This window comes from Ictalurus furcatus, chromosome 2 (assembly GCF_023375685.1).
Source record: "Ictalurus furcatus strain D&B chromosome 2, Billie_1.0, whole genome shotgun sequence".
NCBI lineage: Eukaryota > Metazoa > Chordata > Actinopteri > Siluriformes > Ictaluridae > Ictalurus > Ictalurus furcatus.
In genome coordinates this window covers 14,677,201-14,694,562 of record NC_071256.1, presented here as the reverse complement: position 1 = coordinate 14,694,562, position 17,362 = coordinate 14,677,201, and the positions used below count along the sequence as shown (strand labels likewise).

The 17,362-nt window shown below is 38.4% G+C and overlaps 2 protein-coding genes across 3 annotated transcripts; one reads left to right on the top strand and one right to left on the bottom strand.

Moving 5' to 3' along the window:
• Window positions 1–1,336: 1,336 nt before the first annotated feature.
• Window positions 1,337–9,866, bottom strand: leprotl1 (leptin receptor overlapping transcript like 1). Of its 2 annotated transcripts, none has more exons than XM_053649878.1 (4): window positions 9,739–9,866; window positions 5,846–8,939; window positions 4,255–4,441; window positions 1,337–3,883 (listed from the first exon to the last, which is right to left on the bottom strand). In XM_053649878.1, the coding sequence occupies exons 2-4, from the start codon at window positions 5,992–5,994 to the stop codon at window positions 3,767–3,769; spliced, it is 453 nt and encodes a 150-aa protein (XP_053505853.1). In that variant the 5' UTR covers window positions 5,995–8,939; window positions 9,739–9,866; the 3' UTR covers window positions 1,337–3,766. The 2 variants fall into 2 exon arrangements, with proteins under 2 accessions (XP_053505853.1, XP_053505860.1); XM_053649885.1 differs by having other exon boundaries at window positions 5,846–5,921; window positions 9,739–9,836.
• LOC128623022 (F-box/LRR-repeat protein 12-like) lies at window positions 9,735–13,425 on the top strand. Its single transcript, XM_053649866.1, has 4 exons — window positions 9,735–10,296; window positions 10,736–10,811; window positions 11,994–12,218; window positions 12,507–13,425. Exons 1-4 carry the CDS (start codon window positions 10,106–10,108, stop codon window positions 13,191–13,193), a joined length of 1,179 nt encoding a protein of 392 aa, XP_053505841.1. The 5' UTR covers window positions 9,735–10,105; the 3' UTR covers window positions 13,194–13,425.
• Window positions 13,426–17,362: the final 3,937 nt, after the last annotated feature.

Here is a 17,362-nt window from a genome sequence, read left to right as displayed (position 1 = left end):
TTATCTTCCTCTACTTTTCCTCTTATGGATCTGTGGACTATTTCAAGACTATAGAGTGATATTGCTCTGTCTTACCTTTCTCCTGTGCCAGACGGTTGCACTTGGCTGTGAGATACTGAATCTGACCGTAATCTTCATCTCTCTGCACTCGGAAAAACCTCCTCATCACCCTGTGCTTCTTTCTTCTCTATCTCTTTTCTGGGCTTGACTCACTCGCACTTTTTATTTGGAGGGCGAAAGAGCAAGCTCCAGATGGCACTACTGTTGCCTCAGGCCATAAAATTGTCTCACACCCATACATGATCCCTTTCACAATTATGGGTATCAGAAGAAGCTGTTTTTCCTTTCCTAGCCTTTGCCTGAAGATCATGTGAAAGTTTTATGTAGATAGCGATAGGCTTTAGCAGCACAGGCATGTTGTAGCTAGCAGGTACATGAAATGGGGGGGGGGGGGGTCTCCTTTCTGCTGCACATTCCCTAACCATACAGGAACGCCTTAAAGCTACCTATATCATGGCTCAGGGCCAAATTCTACATCTGAACAGCATGGCACAAAACTGCAACTGGCAACTTCCTCACAAAAGTAGATGAAAATGCCTCAAATGTGTTTCAGAGTGGACATTTCCTTTCATGTGCTGATGACACACAGCTCTAGTGCAATATGGAGTGAAGCACAAGTTAACTCCATGTTATGATAGCATGATGAGGCTGTTGTATTTGGGAATGAAAGAATGAACACGATACACTGCCTTGACCCTGTATTTTCGAGAACAAGAAAAGTTGACCATTTGCTTAAAAAATGGCATTTATTCAAAAAAAAAAAAGAAAGAAAAGAAAAATTAAAATAATGACCACCACGCTTTAGTTATAAGCAGCTTAGGACATCTAGATGAAACATAAGGTTAAACAAGCAAAATATTTTAAATGAAAACATTTACAGTGCTTTGGATACTAGAATAACTAGAAATGTGTGGATTCTTTTTCTTTTTTTGCATGTAGCTAATAAATTCAACTATAGATGACTTCACAGGCTCATCCTTCATCTTGACTCATAGTCTGGCTTAAAAGACTGAGACCAAAAACTGATTTTATTCCAAAAAAAGCCCACAAGAGGCAAGTTACAAGTGACATATCAGCAACTTGTCCCTTGCTAATGTGAATACAAACAGTTCTTGGTGCTTTCGGTCTCCCGACTGTGCGCGCACGCGCGCACACACACACACACACACACACACACACACACCCCGAGTTGGCAGACAATGTTGAATGAAAGTACCCTTTGGCGAATATATGAAATGTGACACTCGACCTTATTGCAGGACAAATGTCTGATAAATACGTTGCAATAATTTATCAATTTTCAGTTAGTCATGTTCTTACATGGTTACAGTTACACAGTTCAACAACAGAGGAGGAAATAAACAATGTGAAAAATCAAAATTAACATAAATGTCAGTGTATCTAAACGTTTTGAGATGCAACTTTTGTCACCTAAACAAACCCCCAGGACCCCAGGAGACCCCTTTTGTAAGAAAAGTTTAACTAAATTGAAAAATCACTAAGCACACCTTCAGAAGCCAAGACATGTGGTGTCCAAGTTTTCTTTAGTATTCGCACAAGAAGAGCTATAGGGCTAATAAAGCTGACAAGTAATAAATGCCTATGAAGACAGACTAGCATAAAGCTAACAGTGTGCTGAAATCATCACGCTTACCTCAGACAAGTTTCTGACACATTTATGTTTTAAAATAGCTTAAACATTCTTGTTACTTGCTCTCTGAAGCAAGTTTGTAAATGCTTTAAGATACAGTTAGCATAATGCTAATCACTCTCACAGCTCCAGCGCACACAACATTTGGACTAGAATGATTATAACTGTATTTTTACCTCAGTGTTGCTCTTAAAAAGACTTGCTTATAGGGTGCTGACACAAACTTACCTAACAGCTGAAACTAACAGCAGTAGCCATTTTGAAACAGAATCACTTACTCTTATTTATATATTAAAATTTGTAAACACAGACTCACTTTACAACTATATGAAATAGTCTATGTGCTAACACTACTTTCAGAGTTGTGAAGAGATGTTTTCAGAGTACAGTTAGCGCAATCTCCCTCACAGCTCCAGGCCAAACATTTAGACTGGAATAATTAGCATCATTCTAATCACTTTTTTTTTTTACCTCAGTGTTTTTTACTCAAGACTTGCTTATAGGATGCTGACACAAAATTGCCTTAAGGCTGAAAACAATAGTGGCGGCCATTTTGTGTTAGGGTCACTTACTCTTATTTATATATTTAAATTTGTAAATACAGACTTTACAACTATATGAAATAGCCTACGTGCTAATGCTACTACATGATGTTATTTGAAGCATGATTATTTCGGAGAACAGTTAGCATAATGCTAATCTTTCTCAAAGCTCCAGTGTACACAACATTTAGACTAGAATGATTAGCATCATGTTAACTGCATAGTGAAATAATTTTCTTTTTTTTTACCTTTAAATACTTGAAAATTATTTTCAATTTTTTTTTTACTTCAGTGTAAAAAAAAAAAAAGGGTGCAGACACAAAGTTACCTCACATCTGAAAATTATAGTGGTGGCCATTTTGTGACAGGATCACTTATTATTATTTAAATATTTGAGTTGGTAAATACAGACTCACTTTACAACTATATGAAACAGCCTATGTGCTAATGATACTACATGATGTTATTTGAAGCATGATGATTTCAGAGAACGATTAGCATGATGCTAATCTTTCTCAAAGCTCCAGTGTACATAACATTTAGACTAGAATGATTAGCATCATGTTAACTGCGTAGTGAAATAATCACTGTTTTACTTCAGTGTAAAAAAAAGGGTGCAGACACAAAGTTACCTCACAACTGAAAACTATAGTGGTGGCCATTTTGTGACAGGATCACTTTATATTATTTATATATTTGAGTTTGTAAATACAGACTCACTTTACAACTACATGAAGTAGACTATGTGCTAATGACACCATTTGAAGCGTGTGTGATGATTTCAGAATACGGTTATCATGATGCTAGTCGGTGCTCAGTTGCTTGTTAGCAAAGTGAGCTTTGTAGCTCCTATTACTCAATTATGTCTCGTTTGATTACTCTTTTATCTCATATACACTCTTAAGAGAGCTGGCTGTGAAGTGCACACTTCCCCAAAAGGTGTACTGTGCTAAACTAAATTGGGAGATTATACATTAAACAACAGTGAATGGCTCTGGCGTTTGGTTATGGGATGGAATTGCGCTACCTACGATGCAATGGTGGCAGCAGACAGTGCATTTTGCGTGAATAAATAATAAACTAAACCCATGCTACATGAAAATTCAATACGTCAAAAAAAATAATAAATTACAGTAGATTCACCAAGCTAAAAGCTAAACCTAAAAGATACGCTCCAAATGACAGAGTCTGCAATTAGTTCTAACCACAGACTTTGTAAAGAGAATCATCTATCCATATTAGCTTATTTTTTTCCATGGCATTATACATTCTACGTTCTGTAGAGAAGCGTCAATCATGCCTGCAAGAAAAAACAAAACTAGAAACATCGCTAATGTACAAAATAAACAGCAAAAACAACAGCTTTCTGAGGTCAAACTGATCCCAGTGACAACTTATTGCACTGATTTCCTCTTAATATGGATGGCCAGTCACTATAAATAATAAAGACGACAATAAGAACCACGACTGTAGCCATGGTGAGAATGTATGTCGATAAAAATAGTTCTCCGCTTCACCACTGCTGCCAGCTGAAGTCATCGTTCGACCCGAAGACGAGGAAGAAGCCCAGAATGGTGCCGAAAATGACAATGTTTCCTGTCAGGACAAGAGCGCAGGCCCCCCAGGCGATCTGTGCACACAAATGTTAATTATTTTACGCAAGAAAGTTTGGTGCTAAGAAAGTAAAACGTGTTGTTCTGTAATAAATTAAATCTTGTTAGTGTTAGAAAATTGCTATGGGATAACAGGAATAAAACACGCCAGGGTTGCATCACCACCTTTTATACTTGACTACTTTGTGGTATAAAAGAACAAAGTGGTGGTGGTAGCATATTCTGTTCACGATAACGCTACTGTGCACGTACTATCTTCAGCTATATCGTGTAACCAATCGTTTGCATGTGCCTGGGTTGAGCAGTAATGACATGTAGGGAGGTTCAGCACACAGATATTTCAACACATTCCCAAAATGTGCTTCAATCATAGAAAAGCAATGTTTACCACACTAGCGCGCGCGAATATGATGGGCAGGCCGAAGGCAGACACAACGATCCCTGTGGTGAGGAAAATGGCCAGTTCTTTGCAGGCGTTACTAGCCGAGTCTGTATCATCCACCACACGCCGAGAGATGCAGTAAGGGATAGGAGAGAGGATGTAGAAGAACAGAAGAAAGAGCGGCCAGTATTCACTATGGAAAAACACACGCACCACAACCATTAGCTATATACATCACTAAAAACTATCACTGTCAAATTTTGTTGTTATTTGAAGTGTTTTTTTTATTATTCATTTTGGATGTCTCTATTTTTATTTGTTATTTGGAGTGTTACTTTTTGGTTCAGTTTGGATGTATAGCTTTTATGAATTTTTATATTTATTAATATGTAATAATATATTAATATTTACATACATTTCATTTACAAAAGAACAGTACGTTTTCATGGTACAGTCAGTACTATTTATTTTTGTAAAAAAGTTATTTGAGTGTTATGTTTTCATTCAGTATCAATTAGAGATGCAATGATACAAAATTTCTCAGCCAATACCGATAACCGATTATTCAGAGTGATATCAGCCGATACCGATAGTTCTACCTTTTATACCTTCTGTTAAATTAATAATAACGAATTCTACAATTCTGAAAGAAATGCAAACAAAAACTTTATTCTCTCCATTTCAACAAGTTGTTTCACAGTAGCTGGTCTCATAAACAGAAAATACATTACTCAAATTAACATTAACACATGAACTAAATTCTGAAGATTAAAGGAAGATTTCTTAACTTATTGAATGTTATTAATTCATATTAACAGAATTAATTGACTGAATTTCTACTTCATTATTGAACATCAAACTGGAAATATATACTATAAACTCTTTTATATATTAACATCAACTGGATATGAAATATACTACTCTACAAATATATTTTTCTGTGCAATATATACTTTTTTTCAACTAATCTTCATTTAAATCTTTCAACGGTTAACTGGTGCTTTAATTCAGCTCGAGCAACGTAGCAAAAAATAAATAAAACTGACTCGATGCTGAAACTCCCGCTTCACTGCTGCAGCGTCCGGTGTAAAATTATAGCAGTGCAGAGATTACAAACTGCAGTTTTGTCGTCATTCCACACAAGAGACATCTTCTTTACACACAGCACGAAATCGATGTGTTTTCCCGCCCTCTTTTGATTGACAGGATATTAAATATCAGGATATAATACATCGGCCCTGATCATCGGATGTTTTTAAACTATCGACCGATAGCATGAAAAATTGCCTTTATTGGCCGATACATCGGTGCATCTCTAGTACCAATTTTAAAAACTATCGGTTATGGACAGGCGTTGCCCAAGTCATTGGTAAAATCCGATAAGATCGGTCAAACTCTAACATTTATTACTCAAGTCTATCATGACTCATAAACCTTCCCAAGCATTATTATTATCATACTTCTAGATGGTTTGCTGTGTAAGCTGCAGCAGATTAAAAACATGTAGTATTGAAAATCTGTTAAATATAACACTCCTGTATCATTACTCTAAACAAACTCTTAACACAAACATTTCAAGTTAAATAATTAAACTCACTTATACACAGGCAAGGCACAGCCAAGCATCAGAAACATGAGGCCAATGGCTCCACTGAAGGAGAGGCTGATCAGGGCTGGACATAAGGAGGAAAACGGACAGTTAGTCAATTTTTCATATGACAATATTAACTGCCCAACCTTTTTCATTTCATGATGTAATTATACTATTGTAGTTGTTCTCGTCGGTCAAATAGTTTGACTGTAAATGAACAGCTTCCTCAGCAGTCATACAAACTGTCTGTAGTTCAGTGACTCTAGCTCCTAAACGTGAATAGGCTTGGCTTCTGTAGAAGATTTACCCAAATCACATGCACATGTAAATTATTTAGCTGAAGGAAGATCACCGGACCAGAGTCTAAAGAGCTAGAAAGTAAGTCTTCACGTGTTCATTTTTAAAATGGAAACTAACTGTAGGTAGGAACTAAAGTTATAAGCAGGGAACTGAAGGATTAGTCGTCAGAATCTTTCGTGTGAATAGTTTAGATCCGTCGCTTTACCGCATCCCACCTTGCGTGGAATTGAGAAAACGGCGATTCATATGTTGTTGTCACTTTGTGCACATACATTGAAAATGAATTGTCACCTTTTGCTGCAACGTCCTTGTCTCCACTGAAGCGCACCATCAGTTTGTTTGAATAACTTCCTGTTTACTACCCTGTTCTCTTGTTTGATGGACAGCTTGTATATCGCACACAGGAAAGCGAGCATTTCCACCAATTCAGGTTTAAGGAAAGTACAGGAGGGCATAATAATATTACAAGCCATGCAGTCTAGAACTGCTTGTGAAAACCAAGAGCCTTGTGAGCTTGTGAGATGGAGGAAGGGGGCGGGGCTTCCAGGCGGTGTCGGTTAGTTAATATTGGCAAAAATCATTCCAGATGCTGGCTGACTCATACGCTAATTAGCTCATTTTATTGGGGACTGGGGAGAAAATCAATCTTTGCATGGTAAAGTGTATTCGTGTACTCCAATGTTCAGCTGAGGGCTGGTCAGGTCTTGGTAAGAGCCTACAGTATAATCAGAGTAAACATCACTAGATATCATGGCACTGTAATATCGTTATATCGCACAAGCTTCATTCTAGGACTCCTGAAGTTACTTTTAGACTTTCCGACAAACCATGAATCAGCCTTGTTGAAGTTGGCAGAATAAATGTGCCGTGTTTGTGCCCTTGAGATAAAGCCATCCTGTTCAGAAGGCAGCATATGGACAGCTATCTAAAAGTCCTTTTTAGGAAGAAGCATCACATTCGTCCTTTTCAGAGAAGGCAAGACTGAATTGTATCTCCGACTTTATTGTTAAAATGCTCCTCAATGAGCAAAAGTAGATGTAGTCATGCAGATGTTACTTCTTAAATGGTGTAATGAGTCATTTTAAAAGATTTAACTGTTGCCAGGAATTCTTGTGGGTTATGAAAGTGATGTTTATGAGCCATTTCCTCTCATTTAACATTTTTTCACAGCCTTCAAAAGTAGTACATTTTTCACACACTTGCTCTTAAAATCAGACTTTATGGTGGGGATTTTCCTCAAAATTGGTTTCAACACTGGGTTTTTTTGATTGAATTAGTACATATTTAATGAGAAATCCCCTCAACACATTCCAGCATTGGTGTGTCCTCTCATCAGTTTAAGTTTCATTCCAATACAAGGAAATGGTGTGGTACCTGATCATTAAATGAAACACAGCTCTTCATTCGTAAAATGCCGTTTTACACAATTTATGTCTTTCTAAGGACCTTAAACACCATGTGCTCACATGAGCACGCAGAAATTTGGAACATGTATAGTAAAAGTACTAAAGTTAATACTTAGAGATAGTGGATATGTTCTCCAAGTCTTCCCTTGGTTATAACTTCTTATTCTCAATCTAGAGCAATCTTGAGTAGAACATTTTTAAACACTTCAAATCACCACAGTCATTTTATCTCAATCTGCCTACATTTGTATTTGCTAGGTTAGAGTTCAAAGTGAACAGAGAGGAGTCCAATCCAGTGTTTTCTCTGTTTGGATACACCTAAAGCCCTTGCTGAGATCAATCGCTGGATGGATGGGATTTATTGATCTCCAAGGGAAATGTGGGTGTAATATCAGAAAGGCATGACATGACATGCACAGTAGAGCTGAGAAACACTGCAACTATGCACTGCTGATGGAGCAGACTGGTATTAACCCTGACATGATTTATCATATGATTCTGCAGCAAGTTACCCTGAAATTACCACTGATGTAAGACCACTCCCGCCTGTGTATTAAAACATAAATTTGTATTATTGTGATGTATTCATTTTTGCATTAAAGCAGTTTGCTGTAATTTAACATTAAATCTCAATAGACACTGAGAAACCGCTTACATGACACTGAAAGCTCTGTTCTCCCGTTTGTGAAGAAACATAGGCTATTAAATGGAATGGATTTATCTAGAGAACACAGCATAGTGTCATTTTATTATCCATAAATCCATTTTCTACACCGCGTATCCTTCAGGGTCATGGGGAACCTGGAGTCTATCCCAGGGAGCAAATGGCACAAGGCATGGGTACACCCTGGACGGGATGCCAGTCCAGCACAGGGCACACTCACATACACATTCGAACACTCTGGACATGCCAATCAACCTACCATGCATGAACTTTGACTGGGGGAGGAAACCGGAGTACCGGAGCACGGGGAGAACATGCAAACTCCATACACACAGGGCAGCGGTGGGAATCGAACCCCCAACCCTGGAGGTGTGAGGCGAACGTGCTATATTATATTATATTATATTATATTATATTATATTATATATCAAAGAAATCTTAAAATGTATTTACACTTATCCCTGTCTCAGTCGGGCAAAGAGACGCATTATGTACAAATGTGACATTTGTTTTCTCGAACTTCATTCCATGCATATATCACTTTTCCATTTCCCTTTTAAAAACAAGTGGGATTCGTCCACTCTTATGGGAGCTGTTTAGGCAAATTTTGTGCCATGTAAGCAACAAATCCAGACGTTTTCTGAACGGAGACGCATAATTGCGCGGCTTTTCTGGGACTCCTTTTGGTTCCTGTAAAAGTATACAGCCCTCACTGACGATAAGGGTAAACCTGTAGTTGATAAAAGAAGCAAAAATATGCATAATGTTACATAAGAAATATGAATTCTGTCATTTAAATCATGGTCGAGTAACTTGTCTCAAACTATATCATGTTACAGGTGTACCAGCTCTCCCTTATTGCAGGAGACATTTCTTTTCCATTTACTTAAAAACTATATTTTGTTCTGTAAATAGTTTTTTTCAGAGCCTAGACAATTATTCCAGCGTCTGTCAGATCGGCTATTTCCGGAAAGCCCACTGACATGGCGGAAAAAGCCGAACTGCATACAGTACGGTTCTCCTTAAGTTATATTATGGTCATCATGAACCTCAATAAAAACAAAAGGTATTTAGCTTTTATATACATTATACTGTGCAGGTAAGTCCCAGATGTTTATACAATCCGTTTATTAGTCAATATTAACCTGGTAATAACCCATTTATTAATAGCGTCTCATACGTGGCTCAGGAAACCTAATAAACTAATAATGTGAGATAATAATTAGGCTCATATAATGCGCTAAATATAAAAGCTTTCGGGTTGGCCTGCAGAAATGAAAACTTAAATGTAACATATATCGTATAACCGCGTAAATGTTATTTTTAAATAAATAAATAAAATAAAATAAAAACACTTAGTATTACAAAGTAATGCCACTAGCTCTTTTAGCGTAGCAACGTTAGTCGGCGTTAGCAACCAAGCTAACAAGCTTCATGCTACAGTCTCCACTCACCGCCTCCATGCTTTAATCGACAATTATATACAACCTATAATGCACGTGATCACAAATATTAAATCCCTTACTCACCTTTAATCCCGGCCATTGTTTCTATATATATATATTTTTTTTTTTTTTTTAATCGTCGGGATGTGAGAGACTCCTCTGTATATGTCGCGCACCGTCAACACAAGATAACGAAAGAAGCAGTGTTCGAGTTGATCCACATCGCATGTTCATAATGCACTTCCGGTATATCAGAATTTGTAGATCTGCGCTACTGTTTATCCAAGTGCGCATGCGCTAGACGGTTATTTCCTTTGGTTTGTAAAAGTTTTTATCTAGTGTAAAATGTTTTATCTAGTGACAGTATGTTCACCTAATCATTCTGTTGCATTTAGTTGTTTTGTTTACATAAAGCAAAACTAGCTAACTGTAATTTAGAAAAATATTATAAATGGAAAAATATTACGAATTAAAAAAATCTTTAGTACCCTGCTTCTGCGATGTATTATACTTCCGGTCGCAGAGGGATTTGTTTACTAAAATGGACGCTATGAGAGCTTACACACTGGACTGTTTCCCTGAAAATATTTTAATTGATATTTTATCCTATTTAAATGTACAAGAACTCATTCGCAATGGAAGGTAAAATGAAATATATGTAAACATATATTTAAAAAACAAATAAACTCATTTTAATACATTTCTTGCCTGAATCAGAAGTAGTTTTGGTGGATTAAATAGATTTACATAACTGTTTTCACGTTTACAAAAAAATAAGTACGTAAAAATAAAAGATATATATATATATATATAATATTAATACTCTGTGGAGACATATTATGTATATGACTGCTTTATTAGTACTTTGACTGTGTCTGAAAACATTACCAAGTTGTCACAGATGCTTTGGTGCAACAACCGGAAGTAGCAAATAAAATAAAAAGACAACCTACCGTTTTTTTGTTGTTGTTGTTGTTGTTGTTTCTTTGTTGTTGTTTTTTGTTGTTGTTGTTGTTTTTTTTTTTTTTAGAGGTTTGTGTAATTTTTTAGCATGACTTTGATTTATTATTTTGATGTGTAGAGTGTGTAAGCGTTGGAGAGCTTTAATAAAAGACCAGAGACTCTGGAGAACTGTGGACCTTTCCACATGGAAACGGGTAAGATTCTCTGTTATCCTGTCCTCTGTCTTATGTTTGTGAATTTGAGATCTAAATAACATTTTATTTACAAAGTTTTATCTTCAACCATCTCGGTTCGTACACACTTTCGAGTGACATTTCGTTTTCCCTCACGATTCAAGAAATGAATGATTGAGTGGGATGCAATTTGTGTCTCATTGATATTTTTACAATTAGGTATGTAACATAAAGGTAAAAGACACCAAAACTTTAAAGACATCAAAAATTTAAAAGATATCAAAACGCTTTGTTGGTTTAAGCAATGATGAAAACAGTCATTGTCAAGTCCAAGGACAGGACTGTGTCCTACTGTGACAGGACCTACTGCATTCGATTCACTACCTACTGCTCAGCCGTTGATACAGTACGTACTGATCAGTATAAGGGGTAAGCATGAATACAATCCGGAAGTACTACATCCGCCATGTTGGTATTGTCATGTGTCAGTCCCTTTGCCTTATGGGATAGCACAATGTCCACAGTGTCCTATGGTTCCATACTGCAGAATCTCAGCAGAAGCAGGTCAATTCAGATATACTACTCATTTGGCATACTGCTTTTCACCAACTGTATAGTAGTATAGTAGGGATATTCAGATGCGGCCCCAGGACTAGCCAAGTCAGGACCAAAGGAGGCCACGTGGAGATCAAGTCCAAGGGAAAGTGAGAGAGAAACCCATCAAATCCATTTTAAGACCAAGTCTTTACTTCAACTAGTTGGCTTAATTTGAAACTGCACCAATGATTAGTCTGTTTTCTAGAAGAAGGAGTTATTTCTTGGTCAAATTTGTGCATGCAAAAAGACAACACGCTTTATTTTTACAAACACTTGGTTGAGACCCAGACCATGATTAGCAAGACCAATGCCCAAGACCAAGACAAGTCCAAGTTAATATGCCAGTAAATCCAAGACTAGACCATGTCAAAAAAGGAAACATCTTGAGACTGGACTCAAGTCCTTCAGACCTAAAGTGGTCAGACACAATCAGACAAAATTTACCTAAAGGGGAAAGGATGCAGGATGTTCTGGAAATGGTTACTTTAATTTCTGGCACACTTTATGTGGATGAATTTAGATCTGTGTATTTGTGTATATGCACGTACAGTGTTCTACAGTAAGCATTACATTAATCCCTTCTATTTGTGTGTGTGTGTTTGTTAGGTGACCTCGCGGGTGCTCTGGACGTTATTGCGGCAGTATCTGGGACGCGGTGTATGTTCTCTACACCTGCGTGGATTGCTGCAGAGTGCACGTGGAGGGTCATTCCTCTCAGAGCCATGGCTGCAGACCTTGAGCTCAAAATGCCCTCGACTCCGCAGACTCACTCTTACTCACACGGACCTGCGTGGCCTGCACAGCTGCTCCTTATTACCTCCTAGCTTACAGGTGATAACATGTCCCGACAGTTGCCACTGGGTCAATAAGGGTGGAGCTGTGGTTGAACATATTATACAGATTTCATTATATCATATAATCACTGAGCCTTCACTTCTTTTATTGCTAATTATTTTATTTCATAAATAGCAAGCTAGAGTGTGGTGGTCATGCGATGTAATCAAGTTTGTGATTGGCCTTTCAACCGTAACAGAATTTTTTTAACTGTTAAGTAACTTGAAACAAGATTTTTTTTTTTAGGTGTCCATAATAACAGTATTGTACATGCTTACTTTACAGGTGCTAGAACTGCGCAGCTGCGAACTTTCACCCGGCTTTTTTACCCAGAATCCCTTGAAGCTGGTGCAAACTGTCCAGAAAGGCTCAGGGAAAGAATCTCAGACCACTTCTTCTTCCTGTAGTTGTGTTATCAGAGCACTAATTCTGGACAACGTGCCATCATTCACGGACCAGCACCTAAAGAGTCTGAGCTCGTGGGAGCACCTGCAGCGTCTGGAGCTGCGCGATGTGCTACGTGTGACGGTGGCAGGACTGAAGGGCTGCACTCCACCTGGACCACATGCACTGAAACACCTCACACACCTGGAGCTGGAGGGGTTCAGCCGGCACCAGATGGCAGCGCTGGGCCTGGCTGAGGGTTGGGCAGGGCTGGAACATCTAACTCTTGGCGGGCGAGAGGTTGCGCCCGGTCTGCTCTGCCTCAACCGCCTGGTTGGGCTGCGCTGCCTGCGCCTGCGTGGCTGCAGACTTACAGAGACATTGGTACTGCGCAGCTGCGGCACACTGAAGGAGCTGCGCATGCTAGAGTTCCTGCAGGTGGAGTTTGCAATAGAGGCAGAGAGAAAAGACAGCGATGAAAGGAGTGAAAATGACCCGATGCCTGGACTCAGACAAGCACTGTCCAACCTGCTGCCCAAGTGCAGTGTGCTGTTCACGCAGTGTACCATTATAGTTGGTGCAGACTGACACATAGGGTTGGGTGATATGGTAATTATTACAATTATTGTAACCAGTGCAGTGGATTTAAATTGATCAGACAAAGCCTATTAATAAACAACTATACACTATAAAATCTGCCTAGCAACAAGTAGCCAATTGGATGCTAGATGTATTTAGACCAATCACAGAAAGCCTACTAACAACCAGTGCCATACAGTCAAATCTGCCTAGCAACAATTAGCCAATTGGATGCTAGCAACTTTTGCCATTTTTTATATATATATATATATATATATATATATATATATATATATATATATATAGAGCAGTTTTTGCTTTTCAGGAATAAGTTTCTTTAGAGAAGAGTATTTTGGTGATTGTTTGAATGAATTGCTCATAGGTTTTTTAACATTAAACCTTTTCTTGTGTGTTGCATCTCTTCCAGCTTGTTAGCAACGCTCAGAAGAAACAAAATACCCATATTAAGTATCCTGAAAATGTACTGTAATAAAAGTGAAAGTTGTTTCACAGCTTACTGTTTTGTTTCTTAAGTTTGGAACTGTTGTATACTGTATTAATAAATTTAATGACTTTTAAACCTCATGCTTACATCACACAAAGAGTTTTATAGTATAAAATATATTGTGTAAAATCATGCTGTCGTGTTTTTAAATGATTTAATGAATTTTAATTATTGTACTCACTTAAGAATAAAGTGATGGAGTCAGAACAACATGTGTGTAGTTTTGGGGTCAAATGTTCATTGGATTGTTCATAACGAGTTCCTGCTCTAAATGTGGTAATTATTGTGTAATTAATGATTCGGTGCAAAATACAGCAATTCAAAATGTGTACTTTAAAAAATGTTTTGATTTAAAATGAAAACTAATATCAGTTTAAGTGTATGATAAAAGTGTAACCAAAGTTTAAAATAAATAAATAAATAAATAAAAACTTCCAGAGACCAGGGGTTATGGATGTCAAAAGAAATTAAACTTTATTCAACGTGAGACCTCTGCAGACAGTCTAAATTATGCAATCACACACAGACCTTTTTATACTTTTCTGAGCTAATGAGCTCATCGTAGGCGTGGTTTCACTTTTTTTTTGTTTAAAAAACAACTCAGCCCCTTTGCTACCATTAATTACTTCTGCTCATAGCTGTTTTATAATTGTGGTGTAGGATCAGTTAGCTGTTCGGGAAGGGTTCAGGAACTGGTAAGGACCACGGCTCACTACACAATGGGACACTGATGACTCAATTTCCAGGGACATGACTGTGTTGTACAACTTCACCACTGGCATTAATCAACAACAGGCAAGACATTATACAGTGTCTTCCACTAATATTGGCACCCTTGGTAAATATGAGCAAAGAAGGCTGTGAAAAATTATCTTTATTGTTTAAACTTTTGATCTTTTGTTAAAAGAAATCACAAAAATACTCTGCTCTCATGGATATCAAAAAATTGCAAACAAGAATTTTTCACAGCCTTCTTTGCTCATATTTACCAAGGATGCCCATATTAGTTGAGGGCACTGTATGTCATATAAATTTGCTTGCTTAATCACATGCGTTTCTGTCATGGAACTTCAAGCAGGATCGTAGGCTAACTAGTGGATTTTTAAAAATCATTAAACACTTAAAAGTCAAATAAAGTTAAAAATCGCTAACATACTGTAAGTAATCATCTGAGAGCTACAACAGCAATAAGAATCCCCTTACATTTGTAGACGAAGTCGGCTGAGAGTTCGTTCTGCATTTTTTTTTTGAGCTGAGAGGCTTCAGAAAACATGGTCATTTCCAGTAAGGAAACATAGTGAGCATCGATGTTCCCTGGTTTTTGTGATGCGTTGTGGGATTTTTACTGAGCGAACGTTCCAGTGCTTTAGAAGGATTTTGCGATTGGGACAGCCTTTAAGGCACACCTATTATGGTTTTGAAACGTGCCTAATTTTGTTTTAAAGGTCTCATATAATAGATTTACATGCATCCAAGGTCAAAAACACTTTAATGTGCTCATAATCTAAACTGCAGCATTATCTTTTTTTTCCCCATTGTCACAAACGACTCATTCAATGATCCATTCTAAAGGATTCAGTCTAAACTCCTTCTTTCAGAGAGCATACTCTGCTCTGATTGGTCAGATGTCCCAGTCTATTGTGATTGGTTTACCTACATTTACATTTACATTTATTCATTTAGCAGACCCTTTTATCCAAAGCGACTTACAAATGAGACAATACAAGCAAAACGATATATCAAGCAGAGAACAATGCAAGTAGTGCTACCATACAAGATCCATCAATTGAGTTCCAGTAGAAGCAAAGTGTGCAAAGTAGAGGTGTAAGTGCCAGAGTTTTGTTGTTTGTGTTTTTTTTTGTTTGTTTTTTTGTTTTTGTTTTGTTTTTTATGGGTTGGTTAGGTGTTCATGGAAGAGGTGGGTCTTTAGCTGTTTTTTGAAGATGGTGAGAGATTCTGCGGTCCAGATTGAGGTTGGAAGTTCATTCCACCACTGAGGAACAGTTAGTTTGAATGTTCTTGAAAGGGACCTTGAACCACGCTGAGTATGCACTACTAAGCATCGGTCATTGATTGATCGCAGATTGCGTGAGGGAATGTAAGCCTTCAGGAGAGTGTTGAGGTAGGATGGAGCTGTTCCAGACAAGGTCTTGTAGGTGAGCATCAAGGCCTTGAATTTGATGTGGGTGGCTACAGGAAGACAGTGGAGGGAGATGAAGAGGGGTGTGACATGGGTTCTCTTGGGCTGGTTGAAGATGAGGCGTGCTGCTGCATTCTGAATCATTTGAAGGGGTTTGATGGAGCTGGCTGAGAGGCCTGAGAGTAGTGAGTTGTAGTAGTCCAGTTTTGAGATAACGAGAGCCTGGACTAGTATCTGTGTAGCCTGTTCGGTGAGGTAGGGTCTCATTTTCTTGATGTTGTACAGGATGAACCTACAGGACCGTGCAGTTGTTGAGATGTGGTCTGTAAAGGTCAAGTTGTCATCGAGAATCACCCCAAGGTTCCTGGCCGTCCTGGTTGGCTTGAGTGTGGTTGAGCCGAGCTGTACAGTGAGGTTGTGGTTGATTGAGGGACAGGCGGGATGACGAGAAGCTCAGATTTTGCCAGGTTGAGCTTAAGGTGGAGTTCCCTCATCCAGACTGAGATGTCCGGCAGGCAAGCAGAGATACGTGCAGAGACGGATGGATCGTCAGGCTGGAAGGACAAATAGAGCTGGGTGTCATCAGCATAGCAATGATATGCAAAGCCATGAGACTCAATCACCTGCCCCAAAGATGTAGTGTAGATAGAAAAGAGCAGTGGACCCAGAACTGACCCTTGTGGAATGCCAGTTGTGAGTTGCTGAGTTTCAGAAATACCTCCCCTCCATGATACCTTGAAGGATCTGTCTGAGAGATAGGATTCCACCCAACGCAGAACTGTTCCAGTGATGCCCAGGCTGGAGAGCCTGTCAGCGTGTATCAAAAAGGAAACGCCCACTACCATAATGAGTTTCAGCTCCATCTGTACGTGAGTAGCCATGAAGACCAGAGGCAGGGCTTTTTGTTACTAACCTACGTAGGTTAGTACAGGAAGTAAGTCTGGAATTACTAACGACTCCTTTCAGCTGTTCAGAATCGCTTCCTTCTTTTAGGAGTCAATAACTCAGTTTGTCGTGTGCTTTGATTTTTGAAACTTTGCAGACTTTTTACATTCACAAACAGCTGTATAACACACTACATGAAAGGTAATATTTGAAAAAACATAATGCACTTTAAAATGGCCGACTCCCTGATCAGTGCCCTGACTACTGAACTAGGGAGCTGGTTGAGGCGCACCCGTATTGAGCTAACTGAGACGCACCCATGGACACTTCTGTGACACTTAACGCAGGGGTTCCCAAACTTTTCCAGGGCAAGGCCCCACAAATGGCATTAACATTTGACCGAGGCCCCCTTTTGCAAGATGTCTTTAAAACACATTAAAAATACAGACTTCTGAATATATACCCCCTTTTTTTATTAATAATTACATCTTACATCTTTACATTACATTATATTAGGAATTGATTGTGTTTGTGTATGGTTGTCTGAGAGTGAGAATTTATTTTCACACCAAATTGTTGAGGCCCCCCGGGCGCCCCCTGGTGGCCCCCACTTTGAAAACCACTGACATAACAGAACGCAGATGAGTG

Coding starts and splice junctions, on each gene's coding strand:
- leprotl1 (XM_053649878.1), bottom strand. CDS start 5,994: ATGAAAAAGGTTGGGCAGTTAATATTGTCATATGAAAAATTGACTAAC. Junction 4,442..5,845: donor TGTGCCTTGCCTGTGTATAA/GTGAGTTTAATT, acceptor GTTTTTCCATAG/TGAATACTGGCCGCTCTTTC. Junction 3,884..4,254: donor TATTCGCGCGCGCTAGTGTG/GTAAACATTGCT, acceptor TTGTGTGCACAG/ATCGCCTGGGGGGCCTGCGC.
- LOC128623022 (XM_053649866.1), top strand. CDS start 10,106: ATGGAAAAATATTACGAATTAAAAAAATCTTTAGTACCCTGCTTCTGC. Junction 10,812..11,993: donor ACCTTTCCACATGGAAACGG/GTAAGATTCTCT, acceptor TGTGTTTGTTAG/GTGACCTCGCGGGTGCTCTG. Junction 12,219..12,506: donor TATTACCTCCTAGCTTACAG/GTGATAACATGT, acceptor CTTACTTTACAG/GTGCTAGAACTGCGCAGCTG.